This window comes from Brachyistius frenatus, unplaced genomic scaffold (genome assembly GCF_029030835.1).
Source record: "Brachyistius frenatus isolate BFR_SWC_R1_liver_20210118 unplaced genomic scaffold, ASM2903083v1 Contig_58, whole genome shotgun sequence".
NCBI classification, from domain to species: Eukaryota; Metazoa; Chordata; class Actinopteri; family Embiotocidae; genus Brachyistius; species Brachyistius frenatus.
In genome coordinates this window covers 1,409,095-1,434,998 of record NW_027210657.1, presented here as the reverse complement: position 1 = coordinate 1,434,998, position 25,904 = coordinate 1,409,095, and the positions used below count along the sequence as shown (strand labels likewise).

The window sequence follows — 25,904 nt, the reverse complement described above, 5'->3', positions numbered from 1 at the left end:
CACCGCTCTCGTATCCGCCGTTTACAGGAGCAGCTGCTGCCGTGTTTTGTCCAAAGCGACGGACTTCTCGACACTGGACGGACTTAAACTGAACTCAAGATGTCAATTTTGCCTTTCACTCCCCCGATTGTCAAAAGACTTTTGGGCTGGAAGAAGGGAGAGCAGAACGGCCAGGAGGAGAAATGGTGTGAAAAAGCCGTGAAAAGTCTGGTGAAGAAGCTGAAGAAGACGGGACAGCTGGACGAACTGGAGAAAGCCATCACCACCCAGAATATCAACACAAAATGCATCACCATACCGAGGTAAGGGGAGGAGGAGGGGTGGGGGGGGTGTTGACCGTGAAATCTGCATCCTGGCCAGCTGAAGTGGCCTCAGGATGGAGGATTTGTTTGGACGTTTAATTATCACAGCTTTGGCACGTATATATATATATATAAAAAAAACAACCAACAACAACAACCGAGCGTCTCCTCCCGTGTCGTCGTTATTCTGTTGCACATCGTTACTTAACGGAGTTGTCATTTCCACTTCCTTTCTCGCGCCACTATTTCAAACTCTCGTGTCCTTTTTTTCGTTTCTTTTCACAACAGCGTGGAGGTTTCAGGTAAACGCGTGAAGAGCTAGGCTAGCAAATCACTGCTCCCGACATCTCGTCGGTGGGCTGCCGTGCCATCGCGCTGTCCTCTTACGCACACTTTACCTCGAGTGGACTGAAACGAAGTCTCTTTGCAGCTCCTCCGTGATATCGATTTGACAGTTTAAACTGAGGTGATTTTGTTGTTGTTGTTGTTGTTGAAAAGAGGATGTAGTGTGTGCATTAACTAGCCTGCATAGCACATGCAATGCAAAAGGCACTAATGGAGTCCCAAGTTATATAACTTGGCCTTAATCTGGGACGCTTTCTAGCGTTGTTAGTGCGTAGGCGAGTCGGTGGAGCCAGCCTCGGTGCTCTGCTTTCAGTGCCTCTCCGCAGCGTTCAAGACATTTTGTCTATCAGCACATTATTTTAGGAGCAAATAATCAGCACTGGCGTTTGACATCAAGATTACTGCTTGGTAGCTTCAGCGATTCACCGCCGTTGCTCTCCTCACCTCGATGAAAGGCTGTGACAGGTAGGAGCTCGGGAGGTACGGTTGACAAGTACTCAAGTCCTGAAATGGGTTTCACGTGAGATCACATTTGAATAACCCGGGTCAGTAACCCGGGTCAGTAACCCAAAACGCGCATCGGTTGCAGCTCCGTATGAATGTAGGGTCGATAACAGAAAGACCGCTCACTGTTGTGCAAAAGGAGCACAACGACCTCCAAAACCTTCAAAATTGTTATGAAGTTAAATCAACAACTCTTTCAACAAAAAACAAACAAACCGTAATATTATCTCTAGTATTTGCTGTCATTTTATGGTCTGAGATTGCATTAGTTTATAGCGTGCAGTCGCAGGTATTTTGAATTATTTTACTATTTTTGCGACTTGTACTTATAAGACCCAAAAACTTCAGCGTGTAAAATCTCACATGCAGGCGTGGGCCATTCAGATTTAATAGCATACTATGTCAGATGGAAATTGAGCCCCACGCAGGGCACGCCCACATTCTTGATTGCCACAAGTGTGCGTATGGCAGCTTGCACAGGCCTGGGCCAGCGTTCATAGTTAAGCCTACCCGGAAAGTTAAATAATGTTTGGCATGATCCGGGTTTCATATTTCCCCACCACTAATGCAGAGGGGAAGAGGCTCAGTGCATTAAGATGACCCCAGATCAGAGCTGGCTGTCAGTGTGGGCTAACAGTGTCCCTGGAGAGCTGCTGTTTCTATTAATTCCCCTACGTTCTGGCTTGCCGGCAGCAGCTGCCTGCATGTTCAGGCCTGTCCATGGGGACGTCAGCGCCTATCTCTCTGACACACGAACTCCCCCGAGGACGCTCACCGCTACCCGTCTCGATGGCGGTTTGCAGTGATGCTGAGTGCAGGAGGAAGCGGGCACTGTGCATCGATCGAGTCGATAGTTGCATCTGGCGGTGGAACAGCGTTATTATCGTATCGCGTATCGGCCGGTGGTAATTTAAGGGAGAGTCCTTGGAAAAAGGGAAAACAAGTTATATACTCATCCTAGCTCAGAGGGCCAAATACCGGAAGATGATATTGAAATGTCCAGACTAATGTTTCCCTGTTGTGTCAAACAAAGTTAACACTGTTGATATGTTTTGTCCAAAGTCAATTCTTCTTGTGAGTTTTGTTTGTCAATGAACTTTCCAGGAAGTAAAAAAAAAAAAAAAAAAAAAAAAATTGGATGCTTAACAGTTTTAGGAAAGTCACATTTTTAAAGGGCTGTGACCTGCATGAGAACACCTAAAATAACACGACAATCATTGGCTGGAAAACCATGGAATCACAACTTGGTGAGTTTGGTCAAGATGCAGTTATTTTTGGGTGCGTGTGGTGTGTGGGTGGTTGACGTGGGCAGCGGGGCAGCGTGCGTGCGTGTGTTTAAACTGGAGATAAAGCCTGCATCCCATGGACAAACATTAGTCACAGTCACTTTGACTTACATCCCCGTTTGAAGCCGAAAACAAAGTGTACCGGGCTTTGACTATCACTCGGGCAGGGCTGTTGCTTTACTAGCCTTTCAGGTCATTGTGGTTTTGACAATGAGCTTCTTTTTTTTTTTTTTTTCTTTTTTTTTTTTTAACTTTTTTGGAGACACAATAAGCAAAGTGAAAGCTGAAGCTCATGTCCAAGTTCAACTGTTAGTCACTCAACAACAAGCAATTGTGGTATTGTGGTATTGACCTACCCTCCCTCCCACTGTTCTCCGTTTCTCCTTTTAAAACCCTCTCTTCCTGTGAGCTGTAAACTTGGGTTACTTACAAACATCGGTGCGAAAAGCGCGTCAAGCCATGAAACTCTACCACTTTCCGACGGTTTGAGGGGTGGATGTGAAGTTTGGTAGTCTGCAACGCACGAACGAGACTAAATGACTAATGCATGTTTTTCCTTCTGTTGTTTGAGGTCTTTTATGAACAGAAGCTAAGTGTGTCTCGGTTCTACCCGAGGAAATCAGGAGCGAAACAGAAAATAGTCAAAAGCTTCCGAGAGGATTGGGTTAAATAGGTTAACAAAACATCAAACTGATATTCACTTCCTGTTTCCTGTTTCGATCTGAGTTTCTTCAGATATGGCCATGATTGTTCCCTGACGTTAACCAAGATGAAGGACCTCTAACCTTAAGGAAGTGGTAATTTAAGCCCAAACCACAATGTTGATCTCACATGACCAAACAGGGTTTGTTTTAACCCAAACTCATGACCTTCCCCTCATTCTAACCAAGTCATTTTTGTGCCTTAACCTGCCCGAACTTTAACCGCGACGGTGTCCGACGAGGACACATTGTTATAACTACGGATTGGTTTGTAACCGTTTTGGAAAACATTCACACTTAGTGTCATTTGCAGATAAATAAGCGCTTAATTCCAAACTGCAAATTTGTCGTCATCCGAGTTAGGACAAGAACTAAATAACTTCCCACTGTGAGATTTATATTTGTCGAACTCTCAGTGTAGTTATGTAATGGAAAAAAAAAACGATGTACGCATTACTTCAAGTTTCTGGTCTTGGTGTCATTGACTGACTACCAGAGGAGCAGAGAGGTGTGTGAGCGGAATATGGACCACGTTGGTTTTCTATGCTTTTGGTGAGCTGACCTCGGTTGTTAGTGCTGAAGCTCGGTGCTCTGATTCATCCAACATGAGTCTGTATGTGATCAGCGCTTCTGCAAATACTCCACCTCTTTCTTGCAAAATTTATTTTGATTTACCTTGATTACATCCAGAATGCAGCAAAAAAAAACAAAAAAAAAAACCTCAACTCTTTTGAAGGTGAAGATGAACTACAAGACAACCATCGTATGTGCACTCTGTTCTGTTTTGTTTTGTTTGTTCCGTCAACATAATGTAAAAACAACATTTGTGAATGGATTTATAACCATGACGGGAGTAAGTGAATGACACAGCCACAACCAAAATATAATCCCCCCCCCCTTTTTTCTACTGAATCAAATTCTTGACACCAACAGTAGGAATTGAATCGAATCTCCAGAGTCTCACCCCGATCACGTACCCTACACTGGCTGGCATAGTGCCCGTCTCTAAATTGGCCTTTTCCTCAACTTACGAGGTCAGTTCTTTTATTTTGATTGCATACACTAAACTGCAAAAAGGCCTCTTTCTCATAAACAGTCGAACATAACTGTTTATGCAAAGGAGATTGATCATATCCACCCTGTCAAAGACCCGGCTAACTCATCATCACAGAACGACTTGGCTGCTACTTTATTTAACTGGGCAGGCAACCAATTCTTAGTTCATATCTGACACTAGAGCTGTGTGTTATTGCTGACCTGAAAAAAAATTATCTCCAGTGTAAAACTGTTGGTTATTAATTTACTGATGCAGTATTACCACATGACTCTCACCTAACGTTATCTTAAATGTAGTTGGCTGGTGGACCTCTGAAGTAGAGTTTTGTAAAACTGTTTTCTGCAAACTCTAACTTTACAAAGTCAGTGACAATTGTTATAATATTTCAGTCCTTCATTTCCGTCAGACTATTAGCAGTTATTGTCATGATGACTCGGCTCATTATTTTGATTTCTCAGTTTACCATTAAGCCGAAATTGGGTAAACGCAAATCCCACAGTCCAAGTAGACACCTTTAGATAGTTTGTTCTGGTCAACCAAGAGTCTAAAAACATATAAAAGCACAACATTTTCATGATTTTAAAGCTTGTGTTCAGAATTTTTGCTTAGTAAATGATGGAATAATTGATTAAATCCTTGGCAGTGGACGAATCTGTCGTTTCCGTACTTAGAATATATTTTGGAAACTAATCACGAGCAACTAGAAAGCAGGAAGTGCTGTCAAGTGGAAGACTTGGAAGAAGACAAATTACAGTAGCGTTGCCGCGATGGATAGATTTTTTTTTTTTAGAGACAACGGGTAGACATCACAAGCCTCACTTTAGCTTCACGCGTCGTCTCGTCTTGCGTGTCAAATGGTAATTACGCAACCAGCTAGCTGTAACGCTGCTGTCATGTTGGAACAGAGGACGTTTTAATGGAAAACTATGTACGGAAGCCAAACAATCCTTGACAGAAATATGGGAGCTGACTTGAAGACAATATGGAAGTTCTAATCAGTCTAGTTCTGGGAACACTGGTGTGTCGTACAAAGATCTTATCCCGGGTTCGTGTTGGTGGTATGTGGTATGTGGCGTTGTGTCTTTTCAAGGAGCCCTGGGGGAGTGGATTCCTCACTCCTGCCTACCATAACTTACTCTGGGTTTGGGCCAGTAGTAGATAGCGCATTTTGTCGTGTGCACACACATCCCTCCTGACAGCAAGACTGCAGTCTGATTCACACTGCTGCATGTCGGGGCATGACGGAGCGAAGGAGTCCCAAGCAGAAATAAAAGAAGAGATAACACGAGAAAGACGGAACAAAAAAAAAGTGAGAGGGACTGCGGGGCATGAGAAAGAGGGCGACAGAAAGGAAGCAGAGGAGGACAGAAAGACTAGTATGCTTTTCACAAACAATGTCAATGTTTCTTTACCCTCTTTTTCCACTGCCATGCCTGGTTCAAGTCTGTTCATTTCTTTTTTTTGGTCTTCCAAGTTGAGGATCGTACTAGTTCTTTTTTTTTTTTTTTTGTATCACCTGCATCGAGGTTCCTCAGGAGCTGATGCAAAAGTAAAAAGGTGACGTGAAAACATTGCAGATTGGCCAGAAACGGGCGTAACAATAACTGTCTGTGCAAGAGGACGCCCGGCACCAACGAGCCAAGCTACCTCAACCACCATCTCTTTTTAATTCACAAGACTACTTGATTAACGACAACACGCAAAACCACCCTGTGGTCACTTGAGGTGAGGCCTTCCTCTGTTTGTGTCCCGTTGAAGATGATATCACGGCAGTTTCATGGGGCGTTGCCGTGGTAACAGCGCCACGTTGAGGCGATGCTATCTGCAGTGGGAAACGAAATCCAGAAAAAGTACCTGGTACCCAAAGTGAAGTAGAGTTGAGCAGAGTAGAGCCGGTGCAGTGATTTAGTCAGCCTGTTATTAGTTTTCATGCCGAAACTATGATGTGCTGTAAAATCATTTCTGGATGGTTTTGTGCTCCAGAACAGTTTATGACTGAAAGCTACAAGTCCAAACCAATATATTTAGTGAAGCAGTTTTAGACCTCCTTTTGAATTTAGGGCTTTCGTTCAGCACTTAGAAACCCTGGTGGAATTTTATAGAAAACATATTTTTATTTCTAGTAGAATTGTTCTCGTCTCAGACAGAAACTCGTTGAAATTATTTATCAGCCAGGTTCACGCTGTCGTGTTTTGAGCTCGGAGAGTGGAGTCAGACGGAGGTGAAATGAGAGAAAGTGTGGAGGAGATGAATGGGGAATGCAGAGCGCTGAAGAGGAGTCGGGGATTACCAGTGTTGTGTCTGGTGCTGGAAGGGACGGCCTGTCATCATGACATGAGAATGTGCTTTGATGAGGCAGGACGGGACATTAATGATCAACAGAAGACACAATAAAAAAAAAACAATTAAAAAAAAATATATAATAAAAGGGGGAGGGGCAGCACAGGTGAGATAGGATTGAAATTTGAACGCGAAAGAGAAAGGTAAACCAGAAAGCCCAGGGGTTTAGGTGAGGAAAGAGAGGAAGGCAGACGGTTTGGCAAGAAGCACTATCTTGGATTCTTCAGCTTATCAGAGGGAGACTGTGGTTAGTGTGGTTTGCATGCAAAAGAAAATACACCTGCTAATAGCTGAGATAGAACTGGTTTGTTTTCCAGCTGGACCGCAATAATTCAACATCAAAAGAAGCGTGTCTGCATGTCTGGGTGAAAGACTACATTAAGTACACACACACCCACACACACACACACACACACACACACACACACACACACACACACACACACACACACACACACACACACACACACACACACACACACACACACACACACACACACACACACACACTCTGCAGCTACTGAAGATATCACATATACCTGCACTGCTTTATTAATCATCTGCTTGAATGCCACACGTACACACTGTACAAACCGTGTACGTCCTGTCATTTTGCTGAGGGCTGAACATCCCACCTCTATCAAGCCACATTATTGGCCATACTTGTGTGAATGTGTGCTGTTGCTAATGTTCGTGCTTCATTGGCATATTTATATTTCCATTGTGCCTCTTGAAGCAGGTGAGAGTCCTCGTATTTGAGTCAAGATTTTTTTTTTTTTTTCTGCGTGTTAAATGCAAAGCCAAAGCCGAAGGGTGATTATGATTCACTTGCAGAGATTTAACTTCCAGCAGCAGGTTAGATCCAGATGAGGCACTTTCGAAGCAGTTGTTTATAGTTGCGTGACTAGATGCCACTTAATAGAGGTAACATACTGTCAAAATATTTTGATATTTTCATTGCTGCAGCTACCAATTATTATAATGAATCTGCTGGCTATCTTCTTAATTAATCAATCGACTGTTTGGTCCGTACAATTTCTATGAAAAGTGAAAAGTGCCTTATTTTGTCTGACCAAAAGTCCCAACCCTTCAGACATTCAGTTTGATATAAAGGTTAATGAATGAAAGTTCTCACATTTGACAAGCTGTCACCATAAAATATGACATTTTTGCTTCGAAAAAGACGATAAACCAATAGATAAATATTGCAGACTCATTGCTGTAAATGTTGAAGACTCTTTTCCAACATCTTGCTTCAAATCATTAAATATCTCTGACAGTATCAGATGCACTACAGTGGACAATATTTATTAAGTTTGGAAATCATAAAACAATGACGATATAACATACCAAAAATACATAAACTGCTAGAGTAAGTCCAGTTTTGTATTGGGAGATTGCCGATTCCCCGCTCGTTTTCTCTCAGCCTTACCCGAGTTGTGCTTAGGTGTGGTCAAAGTTTGCTGTCTCCTCTTTACACAAGCTCTAAAACACGCTCTCAATGAGGCGGCTTCCATGTCAAGTATCACACCAGAGTCACCCGAGACAGCGTTGTTCGACAGGAACCCGGTACAACAACGGGTCACGCAGAGTTTACGTGTATTGTGCGTCTGTGTGGCGGGCTGATCTAAGTTGCCCTCTTCGGTTGGGTTCAGGATTCCTGCCACCGTTTGATTTGCTCGACAGAAAAGGGATACTGCTGCGAGTCGAGACGGATGAAAGCGTCTGTGTGCGGGTGTCTGTTATCGTGTTTACTTCGCCGCAAACAAAGAGTTTTGAACTCAAAGAGCTGAATGAGTCAAACTTCACCTGTCTGCCACCGCTGGGCACAGATTTTTTTTAGTTCTTTGAATAAGTTTAATAATGCCACAATACTGTGCCATTTTTTTTGTTGCTGATGTTATTGATGTGAAAATGAATAAGTGTCCTTCAAAAAAAGATTCTGATGATGTATAAAGGTTTATGGACAGCACACTGAAAAGTTTTAATTGCACGGACTGAAATCTCATGTGGTTTAATGTGATGAAGTTTTTACATTTTTATTTTCTATATGCGCAGCATATCTTTTCATATAGTATCTTCATGCTAAAAAAACAACAACATTTGATCGCGGCATTCAGGCTGCTTAATTAAAGGGAAGTTCATATACATTTTTTTTTTGTTTATGTCATTGTACATGTTCCTGTGTGTCTGTCTGTGTGCGTGTGCGTGTGTGTGTGTGTGTGTGTGTGTGTGTGTGTGTGTGTGTGTGTGTGTGTGTGTGTGTGTGTGTGTGTGTGTGTGTGTGTGTGTGTGTGTGTGTGTGTGTGTGTGTGTGTGCATACGTGTGGTTAGTCAGCTCAGAGGAATGCTCTTTCTGCCTGCCGGGGCCTTGAGGAGGGCGTGGGCTGCTGTTTGGTTTGTGGCTCGCACCACGGGTGGAGGGGTTACAGACAGCTCTGCCTCAACTTGGCCCTTGCTGGCTCACTATCTGCGGGGGAGTGCACATGCACAAGGCACACAGACACGTTCAGCAGACAACAAATGTGCCTTTGTGCTCCACTGGCCACCTCTGCTGCTGCTGATGCCGCTGCCTCTGCTTACACAGTGACATGAGAGACTGTGGACAGCAATCTGATAAGATTTTGACCCGAATATCCTCATCTGAGAGCAGTTTGTTGTTATATGGTTTGTGGAGCAGTGGATGCGGTGAAAATGAAACATGGGACTGCTGGTTTCATCACACAGAAAGAAGCAGGTTACGTGAACAGGGAACTCAGATTAGTTTGTAAGGTGTGAAGATGAATGTGTTTGTCTATACTGTGTGTGTGTGTGTGTGTGTGTGTGTGTGTGTGTGTGTGTGTGTGTGTGTGTGTGTGTGTGTGTGTGTGTGTGTGTGTGTGTGTGTGTGTGTGTGTGTGTGTGTGTTATCCACACCATAACACACTGCTGATCTGTCTGGTGTTGGTCTGGACATCATAACCTTGTTTACTTATTCAACGATCAGATAGTTTATGATTTAGATTTAGGCTTTTTAAGTTCTTCTTTGGCTGCTTCTGTTTAGACATGTGACAAGAATTTCGATTATGTTTATTAAATGCAGAAGAAGAAAAAAAAAGCTTTAGTGGAAAACCTTATTTCTATTTCTCAACTCGGTAACTTGACAATAAACGAATAAAGGCCCAGATCGGGTTTAGGCTGCCTCACTCCCACTGCATGTTGGAATAAGCTTGAAATAGATAAACAATTTAGAAAATAGAGGGATGGATGACGACTATTCTCCGATGGCTTGCGTCACAACTGAGAGAAACTGCCGGTCCGTGGAATAATTTGTCACCGATGGGAAAAACTGCAGCTGTATATCCATTTTTTTGCGATCTGTTAACAATTGTGTATTTTCTCTAAGTACTAAGTATTCTCACTGATATTATTTACATTTTTGTTTCATGTTTTTGTGTATTGAACTTCAAACACTCGCCACAGATTTTTTTTTTTTGGGGGGGGGGGGAGGGGGGGCTCATGTCTCGGCTCACATCGCCATTATTCTGCCCTTTATTTCAGATGTCTGACCATAAACTCTTGAAATAATCAACCACTGATGTGACCATGTGGTCAACAGTGTTTCCCACAGCTTGAGAATTTACTAGCGGTGGCTGGTACGTCATGTGACCGATGTGCATGCAGAGACTTCTGCAGTTTGGAGGGGGAGTGTGTTACCGAGGTTATTTTCTGTAGCTACATTTACAGATGTCCCATAAGCTTTTCATTTGAAACAGATACAAGAAGTTGTGCCGTTCGGCCGACCAATTGTGACTTCATGAGTGAGTTATGTGGTATTTGGCTGACCAATGGTGTAATTTTAATCCCTCCCTCACTCAGTGGCAGACCTTCTCGTTTGCAGGCCTGTCCGGGCTGTTATGGTCCCACCAAAAACATTTGATGTTATTTATTTCATTTATGTGCAACTGGTTTTTTTTTTGTTTTGTCTTTTTTTTTTGGGGGGGGGGGGGGGTCATGCCCTTGCTCCACCCTCGCTCCACCCACATGGAGTGGAGCTTAGGAGAGACAGGTGAAGTGGAGATAACTTTATTTGAATTGACAACAACTGCACCCTTTGTACTACTGTAACCGCTCAAACAGCCAAAGAGATCGATATGTTAAGGGACATACATGAAACCCCAATCAGCCAACTCCGTTTGATGCTAGAACTAACAAGTACGGGACGGTTCGAGGGAGGTGAGATGGTTAATAGTTAATCGATCACAGATGGCGTCATTCTTTCGGAGTTGCCAAAATATATTTGGGTGAACGTTGACGTACGTACGGGGGCGGCTCGCCCAAGCCTGTATGTGGGAAACACCTGGGTTAACATCTGTGGCTGAAGTCTCCGAAAAAATGCTATAAAATAGGGCTCTAAAGCGTACAGAAATGGTTTGTTATTAAGCATGGAAAAGTAATGTCAAATAACCAATATTTGTGCTTCAGTAGTAATGAATGAAGCTCCGTTGATTTTAAGCCACCGAGTGAATAATCAACAATTGATATTTGTTATTTTCTTCATACCAAGTTAATATCAGTTCTAAGTAACACTGAAATTTCACTTGATTGATATGTTATCCAGATGGAGGACGATACAATGGGGGGGGGGATGTCTGTTTAAGAGAATGAGCATTCGTTTCGCTGGACTAGTAGACCTGCATACACTCTGTAGGAAAAACTGGACTGTGGGGAGAAATTTATTGATGACTTGCATCTGGAATCTTCTCGGTCGTTCATCATTTCGGTTCAGAGACATGCTGCTCAGCTCATTGACTATTAGCAGTAAAACTAATGGTTCCCAGTCCTCCATCGTTCCCCTGTTTTTTGGACTCCAGACTCTGTTATTTGTCGTCTAGTCTTGCCAGTCCTCTGTCTGCCGGTTTCGTATTTCACATTAGGCCCTCCTTCACTGTTACCAGCGCTCTTCAGCCCCATGATATCACCTATGGGCCATAGTCAGACCTGCTTTTCTCTCACACTCTATTCTTGGTCCCCTTTTACCCCCCCCCCCCCCCCACACACTTCCCCTCCCTCCCTCCCCCGCCACCCCACCCACCCACCACTCTCTTCAACCTTTGTTTGAAAAAGAGAAGTCTGATGGCTTTTCCAGAGAGTGGTGTGTGTGTGTGTGTGTGTGTGTGTGTGTGTGTGTGTGTGTGTGTGTGTGTGTGTGTGTGTGTGTGTGTGTGTGTGTGTAACAGCTGCTGCAATGCATTCACAAGCCAACATTTGTGCATTTTTTCTGTGTGATCAAGTTGATCACAGAAAAGTTGACAGATTTGTGTAAACCAAAAACCAAAAGAAAGATGTTTTGAAAACGAGTTTTATTTTTGTGAAAAAGTCTGCGTCATTGTGAAACCGAGAACTTTTATGCAAGTCTTAAGATTTAACCATCTGTCCCTCACTACCAAAGCACAAGGACTTCTTGCTGTCACTGTAACACAAATGTTACGGAGCAGTTTCTTTGTTTTCACCATTTGATATATATAATGCAATGCGGCCACAATCAAATATTGTGTAATGAGTAGAGTTGGATGATATGAGTATATATAAAGAAAGATCATAAATATTTTGTCTTCTGTACTGTTTCTACTCCGAGAATCACCCCTCTAATGTTTCTGGCTGTAGTATTAACTGCTATAAACAGTATGTGCAAAGGCATTAGGTACTTGATTTTTTTTTTTTTTTTTTTACCAAAACATACGCATGCGGTGGCTATCTGGAATATTAAAACCATATCTACTCGAGGCAGATTACGATTTAATCATCCCTGACCAAAAGTGGAAAATCTTCCGTCTAAATGAAACGGAAACCATGGCAACGTTCATGGACGTTACAATGCTGTCGACGTTAAGATCACGTCTGAAAGTACAGGTGTGTCTGACCTGCACGAGTTTTGTCTTTAAAACTCTGCAGCACTGCAGTCGTGAAACTAAAACTGCCGCTGACCTTTCTCTCTGGTTATATTCAGAGTTACATCTTGCAGAAACTTTGCATTCATTTCTGGAGGATACGTGAGGGAGCCATGATGCTCACGCAAACATGTATTTAAAAGCAGGTATACGAGTGACCTTAAAACTCACGAGTTGTTACGCTACACTATCATACCTTGAATTACTTATTTGTCTCGCTGGCATCCAACCCCCCCCCCCTGTATTGTTTTGGAGAGAGCAAAACAAAGAGAGCCTAGCTGCAGAGAAAACTCTGACTGTAACTATCTTTATTTTTATAATTATGTAATGGAGTTAATTCTGCGGATGCAAATTCTCTGAAAGGTGGCAAAATAAAGGATTAACCGGTGAAAACAGCCGTACAAGAACAGATCCTACGCTGTGATGTGTCCTTCATGCAAAGAGGGAAGCAGCACCAGCAGCAGCAGCAGCAGCTAAAAACAGTTTGAAAGAAAAATCACCAACAATGTTAAACTGTTGCAGAATACTTCATTTCAAAACTAACTCCTGAAATGAGTTGGACTTCACACATCAGTGAGGTGTGTTGAACCCAGAAGGTCACAGCAGCACCTTCTCCAGAACCAGTGAGTGATTTGTCTCTTCGCATGTTGTTATTGGAGGGCAGCGGCCCTCTGCTAAATGTCATTGGATTGCAGCCCTGTTGGCTGTGGCTCTGCAGACCTGCCGCAGACTTTATGAAAGGCACAAAGGCTGTTTCAGCCCTATAGCCCCACCGCCCCCACCCCTCGCTCCGCACTGGGGCAGAGGCAGGGCGGTCGGGTAGTGGGACGGTGGGACAGACGGAGGACAGTGGTGGGGGTGGGGAGGGGTGGGCTCAGTCACAGACACTCTGAGCTGCCCTGAGCTGTTGAGACAGTCTGCCTGCTCTATTGTCCAGCAGCACCCTCCTTTATTTATCCTTCACCCACTCCGTCCTCCGCCCTCTGTGCTCTTAAAGGACGGATTGTGACTGGAGCTTAGGATGTTTTATGTGTCCTTGCTGAACAACAAACAAACTAACGATTAACAAAAAAAGTTGTTTTTGAAAGGCGTTTAGTTTCTCACAGTGTTTACCGGCATCTTTTTAGACTCAGACTTTCATTTGAGCTCGAGGCTTGTTGGCAGAGGGTTGTAAAAAGTCCATGTCAATAGGTCTGAGCCCACTAGAAGGGTGTGTGTGTGTGTGTGTGTGTGTGTGTGTGTGTGTGTGTGTGTGTGTGTGTGTGTGTGTGTGTGTGTGTGTGTGTGTGTGTGTGTGTGTGTGTGTGTGTGTGTGTTTTCAGCACTCCTCAGACCATTGCCAGGCTGAACACACACACACACACACACACACACACACACACACACACACACACACACACACACACACACACACACACACACACACACACACACACACACACACACACACACACACAGTGTATATGTTGGTGTCTCTGAGTGTAACTGGGCATGCCTCAGAGTGTTTGTTTTGCCCCCCTCCTCCTCAGCTTAGTGAAGCTCAATCTGCTCTGTCTGAGTCTGTTTAGTGAGTCAGTCAAAAACACACACACACGTATAAAATGTATGTTTCTACACTTGTAGATTTCTTTCGAACAAACCCCTTAAACAAATGAACACTAAATTTCTGAATATCTTGGAAGTATAGTTATTTGATCTCAGTGTGTGTGTGTGTGTGTGTGTGTGTGTGTGTGTGTGTGTGTGTGTGTGTGTGTGTGTGTGTGTGTGTGTGTGTGTGTGTGTGTGTGTGTGTGTGTGTGTGTGTGTGAGAGACACTCCCTCCCATCCACACAAACAGACGTGCTGGCTGGGTGTAAAGGTCAGGTTCAGCCTCTGCTTCGGGTCATGAAACACAATGATGTTGACAGAATATCCCCTGTAGCAAAAAAAAAAAAAAAAAAAAATCCATACCAATTCGTCCCTTTCATTTTTGGACAGCATCCGACTGCCTCTTCACAGAGAAACAACAGCACTTTGTCTCCTGCTCTCAATCAGAGAGAGAATCAAGATGAACTAAAGATGAACAGACACTCAAATGTTTGAAGTAGCTTTTATCTCTGCAGATTGATGTAAAAAATCAATGCAGGACAGAAAAGTGGACATTTGAACATTTCAGATCATTTATTTCACGTTGCGGCGTATGACTCATGGTGAAATCAGTCCTTTGTTCTTTGGAGGTGTTCTTCGCCTTGATTTCTTTCTTTCTTTCTTCTTTTTTTTTCCTCCCATTGAGTTAACTTTGAAATGGAAATATTTTGTAACCATTTATTTCATTTTATTATGGCCTTCCTGATGTGAGCATTTAATGTTTTTATTTATCTTAAAATGATGGAAATTACAAAGCTTTGGATTTTGGTCTGCCAAAACAAGCGATTTGTTAAAATGTCAGACTTTTTAGAGTTATATTTCAAACTGGATAAATAGTTGATGTGTTGCTTTTTATATTTACTGTAAATATTTTTGAGGTCTGAACTGTTGGTCAAACCAAATAAGACATTTCAAGATGTCGCATTGTATTCTCAGAAACAGTTTTCTGACATTATACAAACAGAACGAACAATTGGTTAATCGAGTAATGTCATCTGTCATTTGCTGAAGCTCTCATACAGTTTACATTACTGAATATACTCTAAAACCCCATTCATCTTGTAAAACATAATCAGACTCTGTATCGAATTATATGCCGTTAAAAAAAAAACAACAACAACGATTCCTTCATTGTTGGTATTCCTCTCATTATTCAGAGCAAGTTGGGACTTCGTAAATACAGCCGGTCTGTGGCGGTTTGTGTTGGCGGTCACCGGTGCCGTCGCGAGCAGCCGAGGATGAAAAATGCTCGTCCGAAGGCCTCGGGTCCCACCGATGTCCTTTCAATCTTCAGTCTGCAACAAGCACACAGCAGCCCAGCAGGGAGTTTGGGGGTCATAGTAATCCCCCCCCCCCCCCCGCTACATATCTGGAGCCCTCTTGAGCTCCAAATCATTTTTGAAATGTTTTGCAGGATCTGTGGTTGGACGTTTCGAACGTGCTACCGGCTCGTCCTCTAAACAACAGGCTGAGGCTTGATGGTGGCGCAGGAGTGATTGTTACTGTCAGGGTGGTGGTTCTCATCAAAGTCTCATTCAACGTGCCGTGATGAATCTCTTCCATAAAGTGAGTCATTCACAATCCCAGAGATACAGTGTGTGTCTGGACCTGTTTCGTGTGCCTCGTATTGTGTCTGTGGCTGTTGGTTTTTGGTCCTTTTTAAATCAAACTAACCACCATAGAAGGGGTCGGGGGGGGGGGGGGGGATACAGCATTTAGAGACGCACCGATCCCATTTATTTCAGTTCCAGTCTGATTTCTTTACATACCAACTAGTTCGATACTCATTCCAAACTTGAGACGTGTTCAACTTCCTGTGCACAAATCAAATAGTTGAGGGACGTTGGGAGATTTTTTATCTGACACCTCCACATGCTGGATAATATGAGCTGATTTACCAAGACGGTTCGATGTGTGTTTCACCGAGCGGTGGAGCGTTCAAACTGCTTCTCAAGTTTCTGCCATTTTTTTCAGTACTTTTTCTTCCTGGAGAATTTGGGCTTGTTTGGGAACTGTTGCTTTCGTGTCCTCATAAATCTCCCCGAGACATTGTACCACGTGTGTAAAAGAGCATGATTTGAAATTACCCTGTTACCTTGAAATACATATTAATATACACAGGTTTTAAGTCTTGTAAAGTAAAGTTTTTATAATATAGCACCTCTCACGGAACAAAGTCATAAAGTGCTTCGCAAAAAAGAAGAAGTGACAACAGGCCTCCAAAAAACAAACAAAAAAACACATTCAAATACAAGCAATGCTCTGCAGTCTCAGGTAATGTCCACCACAGGATTGGTGATTGTTATTTGACTTCGTGTAGCAGTGACGACATCTTGATTCTAGTTGTGCCTAGATCCTCTTTTCATAGATCGCACATGTGCAGTCCAGCTATTAAACATATTAGGGTGAGTCATACCTTTACTGTAACCCTGTTCCTTAAAAACACTGACTGGAAAAGGGGACATTTACTGTAGCAGGACACCAATTTGCCAGTAAAGCCAGTCTAGTTTGTGTGTGTGTGTGTGTGTGTGTGCGTGTGCACACGCGTGTGCGTGTGTCCCTCACAGCCCCACCAAACACCCGTTCACCAGCCGAAACCAAACACACATACCAGTGACATCACATCAGCCCTCTCTGACCATTAAACACATCTGTGGTGAAAAATGGGCTTTTTGTACTTTTTCATGTCCAAAAACAAGTAAGGGAACACGTGACATATTACGTCTCTTCTTTCAGTGCACTATTTTTGGAGAGGGATCGTTCCAACTTTTGATTGAACACCTTGTGGTGTCATTAAATAAATGTCTTTGGTTGCTTTTAGTGAGTCGACATGTGATTACTGTTCCTCTGCAAATGCACTTTCCATGTGTTTCCCTCGTGTCATCGCGGCTGTTGGATAATTTACAGTGATTCACTTTTTCAGCTTCTTGTGTTCCTTTTTTTTTTAATTTTAATTTTTATTAAAACTACTAACTTTGTGTTTTCTTTAATTACATCAAAATAAAGTGTTTCAGTAATTTAGATTCCAAGTAGTTTTAAAAGAAATCTTTCAAGTGACTTTTTGAGGCGGCGTGCAGCTGTACAAGGATGTGTTGCAATCGGTCATAAGGAGTGTAAAATTCTGTAACGCTGAAAAGAAACAGCCACAGTAAATCATGATAATATCTACAGAACAGGAAAGCTGAAATAGAAAAGAGGAACAGAAGTCACAAGTGGACCTTCGCAAACACTTAACGGATCACATTTAATACCATGTTTGCTCAGCATCGCCTCAAGCTCCAGTACGGCTATAAAAACGTTGGGGGGAAGAAAAGAAAGAAAAAATCAACATGATCAGCTTCAGAAAGAGTGTTCATCGAACGGTTTTGTATTTGACTGGATAATAAACTGAGGTGTTTGTGTTTATTTGTCTTCTCTGTGTAAATCCCTAGATTGTACTTGTGGGAGCAGCCAGATCTCTCAGTGGTGTTTAATGTTAAATCTCAACGCTAAAATCAAAAGCTGAGTACTGAGTGAGCGTTGTTTTCTGCTGCTGTTGTTGTTGTTGTTGTTGTTGTTATTTTAAAGGCTTAAAAGTCTGAAGCTCTCTCGGATCGGGCGTGAGCTCCGACTCTCATCGACAGCGAGGGAGACAGCTGAAGCTCCTGGTGTTGTTATTGATGCGACTCATCTGACTCGCTGATCGCACTGCTGTTGTTTAACAGAGCAGCAGAGGAGGCACATTTCACCATTTAGCACAGGAACTCCCAATTGAGAAGATGCTACAGATCTCCCAGCTCTGGTTTTATTGTGACATTTTACGAGGGTGAACTTGCTGTTTTTTGTTGTTGTTGTTGTTGTTTTTTGCGTGATGGATTGGCGATAACAGCTCGTCGTGTTTGAAAAGAACTCTTGCTTTAATTTGTAAATTGAAAGAATTTCTTTTTACAAATTGAGGAAAAACTCCCCCGTGGCTGCGGATGCCTTTCGAAGCGACTTCCCTTCCGCCCCGCGGCGTGCTGCCCGACTTTCATCACGTGAAGAATTTGATTACGTAAGGTTTATAGGGTGCCGGACGGTTTTGACGTATTTGCTCCCTCATTAAGCTTTTATTTGCAGATTTCTATCTGGTGGTGGGGGGGGGGGGGGGGGGAACACATCAGCTCTGACCTGCAGGCTTTTGCGATGTGTTTTTTTTTTTTTTCCACCCGCTTTTCTATACGGATTTCTTGCTTCTTCAACTACACGCTTTAGTGAGCTTGAATGCACATAATGCACACGGGCACCATTTGCAAATTCAGCTCGTCCCCCCCCCCCCCCCCCCCCCCCCCCCCCCCCCGCCACCGTACACACTGCTCAGCTGCTTTTAAAGTGGACAGATGGTAAAAGAAAAATTACAACCCCACTAACTGGTTGTACAATGGTTGACCCAGATGGAGCACTGCTGAGCTTTGACTGGTTTGACAGTCGGTGGCCTTGTTTTTATTTGTAGGCTGATATTTGTCCTCCTATAGGGCTTCAGGTTCACCCTTTGAAACTTACTCCGCGAGCGAGAGTGGGCGAGGCAGAGAGATAGCGGGGGACATATGTGGTCGATGTCTCTTGCATAAGATGATGAGTGTGTGTGTGTGTGTGTGTGTGTTTTTCTCTCTCTCTCTCTCTTCGTGGGTGATCGTGTGCCGAGATTACAGGGAACAACCCCATTATGTCAATCTGCAACGTCAAACGAGCGCTCGTTACTGTCCGCCGGCCTAAATCGTCGTCCTGCCAGCAACGTCGTACACCAGATGAGCACAGATGTTACACAACACAACGCAATTCCGGTTACACGTACCGTAATCTCGTTGCCGGTTGTTTATTATTAGACATCAGCTCGTAACCGGTGTGCTCACAGCTGGGACCCTCGTCAGCCTGGACTTCACAACAATAGTAAATATCAAATCTAGCGTTTGATATATTTCGGAGGACGGAGCTGCGTGTGTCGTATTACAATGTACAGAATGATTTAAGATCCCTTATTTTGTTTTTAACGTTTTTATTACTCTACACCGTGAAAGGAAAGGTTGTAAACCCGCAGAGCCCGTGGTCATAACGCACGTTTACGGTAAAACCCCCAAACCTGCAACAACCGATCAAATAGAGCAAAAATCAATCCCATGAATTACGGGTTAAAACACCCCTAAAATGAGGCAAACAACACATGAACACAGAAAAATACAGAAAAAGAGATTTTTGTTTTTTTGTTTGTTTTCTTTTTCTTTTTATGAATAATTTGACGGGCAATGAAAACACAATAGTTGACACACCAAATGGGGATAGAGCTGGCTGATCGGACACTATTCAATCGTATCGGATAAGAAAAAAAATGAAGACGGGCGCGGTGGAACGAAATGCTGTTCAGGAACAACGAACTACGAACAATGTTATTTTCCAAATAATAAAAAAAAAAAAAAAACAACAACAACAAGTAAATCATCTGATATTACAGAACACATCCGAGGCCAAGAAATGATCCAAAAATGATTTGACAAACCTCTGATGCTTCCTGTCCTTCCCCGTCTGCAGGTCTCTGGATGGCCGTCTGCAGGTTTCCCACAGAAAAGGTCTCCCCCACGTCATCTACTGCCGCCTGTGGCGCTGGCCCGACCTGCAGTCCCACCATGAGCTCCGGGCGGTGGAGCTGTGCGAGTACGCCTTCCACACCAAGAAGGACGAGGTGTGCGTCAACCCGTACCACTACCAGAGAGTCGAGACGCCAGGTAGGACACTTTTTTTTTTCTTCTGACATCATCTTGGTTTTACAGTGAACTATTAAGAGTGTTGTTTTAATACTTTAAGGGTTTATTCAATATTTTCCCTGTTATTTTGCCAATTTTGTTACAACGCACGAGTATGTTATCCAAGCATGAGGCCGATCGCCGCTGCTTCACTCTGAGGTACTACTTGTCATCTCTGTGTGTGTGTGTGTGTGTGTGTGTGTGTGTGTGTGTGTGCGCGCGTGTTTGTGTGTGTGTGTCTTCATGTCCGTTACACAGTGCTTCCGCCGGTGCTGGTGCCCAGACACACAGAAATCCCCAGCGAGTTCCCACCTCTGGATGACTACAGCCATTCAATCCCCGAAAACACCAACTTCCCCGCTGGCATCGAGCCCCAGAGCAACTACATACCAGGTAGCGGCACGCCTCCGGACACGGCTCGCGCGGAGGACCGGTTCACGGTCCCGTCAGAACTCGTCCGTCGGACATCGGAAGCGTTCGCGGCCGACCGACGGCCAACGGTTCGGCGGAACGCCGTCTGCTGCGGAGGGCGGAGTGGCGATGCGGCCAACATCTCCCGACGGCCTCTCCTCGTAGATATTCATCGTGTCTGCAGTGTTTTACACGAGAGGTGACGGTTTTAGCGTCAGACCGCCCCCCCCCCCCCTTTTTTTACGCCGAGACCTGCGCGAGAAGCTTTTAGGACGACGTCCCGGCGTCGGCTGTGAACAGAAGGTTGGATATTGTGCGTCGGCGTTCACGTGGAAGGGCTCCTCTTTATTAAATGTGCTCTTCTGTTCATACGTTCAGCACCAACTCCCTGAAACTCTTGATGGATTCTTATTGACTTCAGATAATTGAACTGTCGCCGCTGCGGTTAGGACATTTTCTTGCCGGATATCATTTCGGGACTCTCGGCCTGCGTGTTTCTCCCGTTCATATCTCGACAGCCGTTCGTCCCGTCTGCTTCAAACGTGGTGGGTGTTATTGCTGGAGACCGGAGGGTTTGCGTTGTCAAATTTGGTGCAATTTAGACACCCGACACAATGCTTGTCAGTTTAACTTTGAGAGACAAAGAGAACAACCGAGTCAGAACAACCAAACGGGCATTTTTTTTCCGTGTTTAATTTTAATTTCGGACGTCGTTGTTATTTGTCGACCGGCGGTGTTATGTTTCAAACTGTACTGCAGGGATTTCCGCCACATCTATCTTGGGGAAGTTTGCCAAACATATGATGAGTTGTTGTTTTTTTTGTCTCTGTGTGTGTGTGTTTGTTTTGTTTTGTTCTGATATGTATTTTCACGTTTCAGAAACGCCACCGCCCGGCTACCTCAGCGAGGATGGAGAGACCAGCGATCACCAGATGACCCACAGCATGGACACCAGCTCCCCAAACCTGTCACCTAACCCCGTTTCACCCACACACAGCAGCCTAGGTAAGACCTCTGTGTGTGTGTGTGTGTGTGTGTGTGTGTGTGTGTGTGTGTGTGTGTGTGTGTGAGAGAGAGAGAGAGAGAGAGAGAGAGCGCTCTTCTGACTGTCTGCCTTCACTTACAGACAAATATTTCAATAGTGTTTCTCCCCACCGGGGGACCTCTCTGTTTGATTTCAACCCCGTTTTTGTAAGCGGAAACCAGGTGATGAAAGAAGCCTTTGTCCTCCCGCTCGCCATGTGAGCTGTTGAACAGACCAAGACACCATTCAGCCCCGCAGTAACATCAATAACAATATCCTATGTTTATTCTATCAGGACGGAAAAAAAACGGCAGGGGGGGTGGGGGGCGCCTCGGGCCGCGGCGCTGCTGGCGAAACAACAAAATTACGCCAGTTTCGTTTGGCGGTGCCGTCCAGTTGTGTCCTTGGACATCAAAGCCCAAAAGACGAACGTCGAAGTTGTGCGAGAGCGGCCGAGTCGAGGGGGGAAAAAAAAAAAAAGAAGAGCAAATTACCAGAACCGGTAGAAGTTAGTGAAAACGAGCGAGGATGAGTCTTAATTTGAGCATTCTGGCTGCAGCGTCCCACACCGTGAGGCTCGAGTTTCCACATTTCGTCTGGTGGAAGCTTCTGGGAAACGGCGTATGGGTTTGATATTTTGTGACGCAAGCTCTCCCTTGTGTTTTTTTTTTTTTGTGTGTGTGGTTTTTTTTTTTTTGGTAGTGTCCCCCCGCCTCCCCCCCCTACAGCCGCCTCGGCCCCCTTTTTCTCCCCACGTTTCATCCATTTTGCCTCCTCTTCGCAATGGCCGCTCCTCATTTCGGTTTTTCCTCTCCCGTCCGCTTGGTTTCCCCCCCCCCCGACGTTATTTCCCGGGATTCGCACCCGCTCGTTCCTCTCCCCGAGGCCTCGACTCCGGTCTCCCGTTTCCCCTCCTCCTGAATTATTCACGTCAAATTTCCGATTGGCCGGCGCGTCTCCGGTGTCCTCCGGTTTGTCCACGCCCTCCCGTCTGATGAAAAAACCCCAACACGGTCTCTCTCTCTCTGTCTCTCGTCCTCAGACCTCCAGCCCGTGACGTACTGCGAGCCGGCCTTCTGGTGCTCCATCTCGTACTACGAGCTGAACCAGCGAGTGGGCGAGACCTTCCACGCCTCGCAGCCCTCGCTGACGGTGGACGGCTTCACCGACCCCTCCAACTCGGAGCGTTTCTGCCTCGGCCTGCTGTCCAACGTCAACCGCAACGCGGCCGTGGAGTTAACGCGCAGGCACATCGGTAGGGCTCGCGGCACCGCCCCCCCGACGGTGGTGCTCCTTGTGAGGCTAAATTACCGAACAAGAGAAGAAGACTCCAAAAATGAGACTTTTTATAAAAAAATAAATAAAAAAAATTCAATTTCCCGATGTCGCCTCCTTCGCCTTCGCGGCTTTTGAGTTTCATCTGTTGTTCTGTCGTCGTCTTCTTCCAGGCCGCGGCGTGCGGCTGTATTACATCGGAGGAGAAGTGTTTGCCGAGTGTCTCAGCGACAGTGCCATCTTTGTCCAGAGCCCCAACTGCAACCAGCGGTACGGTTGGCACCCTGCCACGGTCTGCAAGATCCCTCCAGGTATGTGTCCAGCTGACGCGGAGACAGTTGAGAGGACAGGGAGACATTATCAACGAAACTGAAGCTGCGTCGTCGGGACCGCGAACCCGGATCACGTCGTTTATTTCCGCCGTCGGCGCCGGGACGACTTCCCCGGCCGAAGCGCGGTCCGGTTAAAAATACAACTCTTTCCCTTCCGCTCTGATTTTGTTTACTTTTACCACATGTTTTCTGTTTGATTGTTTTTGAAGTCTTACAGATTTTTATTTTTATTTTTTTTCCCTCCACACTTTAAAAAAAAAAAAAAAGTATGAACAATGCAGTTGTCTGAGTGCGTAGCCGCGTTTCAGACACGTGGTTTTGAATGTCGGTTTCACCTCCGAACAAGAGAACAAAGTCGCTTTTACGTAAACTTCGATCTGAGGGGAACACCTTCGACCCCAATCTGAATTCGACGCCGTCGGACAAACGAAGGTGGGACGAGGTCAAATACGCAAAGGAATAAATGCGTCCGTGTGTCACGTAAAACTTTACACTGAATATGAAACGATGAATCCCCTGATTTTATAATGACGCCGTGATTCCTCTCGTGTGAAATCAGACAAAACCGGTTTAAAAAAAAAAAGAAAAGAAAAGAAAAGAAAGCCATCAGAGATATCGACCTTACATTTACGCATACCTGGTTGCCTCCCGTTACCCACAATGCAACTCGACTACCGCAAAATGCCTTTAATGCCTAAAACAACGCTGGGGGTTCCCCGAGCCGCCCTCCTCCTCCCTCCTCCTCATGTACGCCTCTAAACCCAGTAAAAAAAAAAAAAAAAACGAGCCGACCCGACTTCGGCGGCGTCGCCTCGGCTCTCTTTTTCTGACCCCCCCCCGCTCTGCTCTGTTCCCTCCAGGGTGCAACCTGAAGATCTTCAACAACCAGGAGTTCGCCGCGCTGCTGGCGCAGTCGGTCAACCAGGGCTTCGAGGCCGTGTACCAGCTCACCAGGATGTGCACCATCCGCATGAGCTTCGTCAAGGGCTGGGGAGCCGAGTACAGGTAAGATCGGCACCGCCTCGGCAGACTGCCGCCTCGGCAGACTGGCGCGCGCCCGTCACCGTCGACGGCAGACGCCGCAGAGAAGCGCGCCGTGAATCGCGTTGCGGGATCTCGCCGCCGCCGCCGCCGCCCGCAGGCATCCGCTCGCGCCCCCGGCGAATCGGGCGCGGGACGTCGCCCGAGACCTCGTCGATAGAAACGGTCCTCCACCCCCCTCCCCCCTCTTGGCACGGCCAGACTGTTTTTTTTTTTTTTTTTTAAACAAACACACATGTGCCGTGTCAAAGGGAGATGTCAGACTTTCCCCTCTTCCATCCCCGCCCCCGTTTTCCGCACCGTCTGACTCGCTTGATAGCGAGAACGGACGAGACGGAATAAAAGCGGAGGAGCCGGTTTGGCTGGAAGTCGGCTCTGCTCGGGAGGTTTCCACCGGGGAGAGGAGGGAGACCTTTCGTCCTGCGAGTGACGGCTCGCCGGTCCCGTTCGGGCCAAACGCCGACACATGTGGAGACACTTAGCAAACAGGATTCAGGTTTCTGGACCAGCCAGGCCCTCTTCCTCTTCCTCCTCCTCCTCCTCTTCCTCCGTCCACCACCTTCACCTCGCTCTCGCTTGTCGTTTTTTTTTTTTCCATTGCTGGTTGTTTTTCAAAACTCTTTATTCCTTTTTTTTTTTTTTTTACCCGCGTTTTTTTTTTTTTTAATTCACAAAAAAAAAATACACAACCAGATATAAACAGACAAATTTATAGATAAATTAAAAAAAAACAAATGCGGTTCCTGATTTATTCGGATAAAAAGTTTATTTCCAGCTTTCATTTAACAAACCATATAAACCAGAAGGAGATCACGCGGCTGGAAAGCGTTTCTGTTCATCCGGCCGGCCAATTCGGAAACTAAATGTACGACAACACATCCAATTCACCCGCTGCTGCTGTTGTCGTTGTCGTTGACGACGTCGACGACTGACAGTCGCCGGTTTATTTACTTCCCCCCATTTGAGCTGCCTCAAAACAGGAGGTCCGAATTCTCACTTTTTACACCAATCCAAAAAAAAAAAAGCCTTTGTGTTTTTTTTTAAACTCGGCACGTCTCTGGTGACAAACGTGATTTATCAAAAGAAAAACAAAACATCGCTGGCAGAGCAGAGAGGAATCAATAACGGGAGTCGGCAAACGAATCTTTTTTTGGAAACACGAAAGCTTTTTTTGTTGTTGTTTGTTTTTGTTTGTTTTTCCAGCACACGCAACCTGCGTTGCGTGATTCGTCGGCTGCAGCGTTTTTGCAGCCGATGTCGGCCTTTCAGCGGCGAGTCAACGCGGAAGAGCCGTCGCTGAACTCCGCTTCTGCGCTCGCCCGCTGAGAGGGCGTCCGTTTGAAAACTTCTCCTCTCTCCTCTGGGGGACAAAAAAAAACAAGAAATAACAATAATTTGGGAAGAACCAACAGATACGACGACCGAGATGCCGAACGACCTCGATAAAACCGCCTCTTCTTTTTCTAATCGAGACTTAAATAAACGAAAACCTTTTCATTCCGCGACGTGTAACTGGAGAAGCCTCAGCGTCGCGTTTTACTTCCTCCTCAGGTTTTTTTTTTGTTGTTGTTGTTGTTTGTTTTTCAAAGTTAGAACAAAGAGAGAAAATGTTTACGAAACAAAGCCTCCTATTTTCGGTTGCGGAACGATCCCGACAAAATGACATTTTGTTTTAGGCCGCGTTTGACCGTCAGGTAACTTCGAGGTTGTCGCGTTCAAGCGGCGATGCCGTCGCCCAAGTTCAAGTTTGTTCTCCGAGCAAACGGGCTGGCGGGAGGACCTAACGTCTGGTTGTGCTTCTCCTCCTCCTCCTCCTCCTCCTCCTCCTCCTCCTCGTGTGTCTCCGCCAGGCGACAGACGGTGACCAGCACCCCCTGCTGGATCGAGCTGCACCTCAACGGCCCCCTGCAGTGGCTCGACAAGGTGCTCACGCAAATGGGCTCCCCGAGCATCCGCTGCTCCAGCGTCTCTTAG

General features: G+C 45.2%; 1 protein-coding gene across 3 annotated transcripts; it reads left to right on the top strand.

Annotated features, from left to right (window-relative positions):
• On the top strand, nucleotides 1-25,904 carry smad3a (SMAD family member 3a). 3 transcript variants are annotated; one of them, XM_069705683.1, is made up of 8 exons: nucleotides 1-302; nucleotides 19,636-19,829; nucleotides 20,106-20,240; nucleotides 21,138-21,263; nucleotides 22,325-22,537; nucleotides 22,731-22,868; nucleotides 23,750-23,894; nucleotides 25,781-25,904. In XM_069705683.1, the coding sequence occupies exons 1-8, from the start codon at nucleotides 100-102 to the stop codon at nucleotides 25,902-25,904; spliced, it is 1,278 nt and encodes a 425-aa protein (XP_069561784.1). In that variant the 5' UTR covers nucleotides 1-99. The 3 variants fall into 3 exon arrangements, with proteins under 3 accessions (XP_069561784.1, XP_069561786.1, XP_069561785.1); XM_069705685.1 differs by having other exon boundaries at nucleotides 22,731-22,894; nucleotides 23,611-23,894; XM_069705684.1 differs by lacking the exon at nucleotides 1-302 and adding an exon at nucleotides 988-1,112.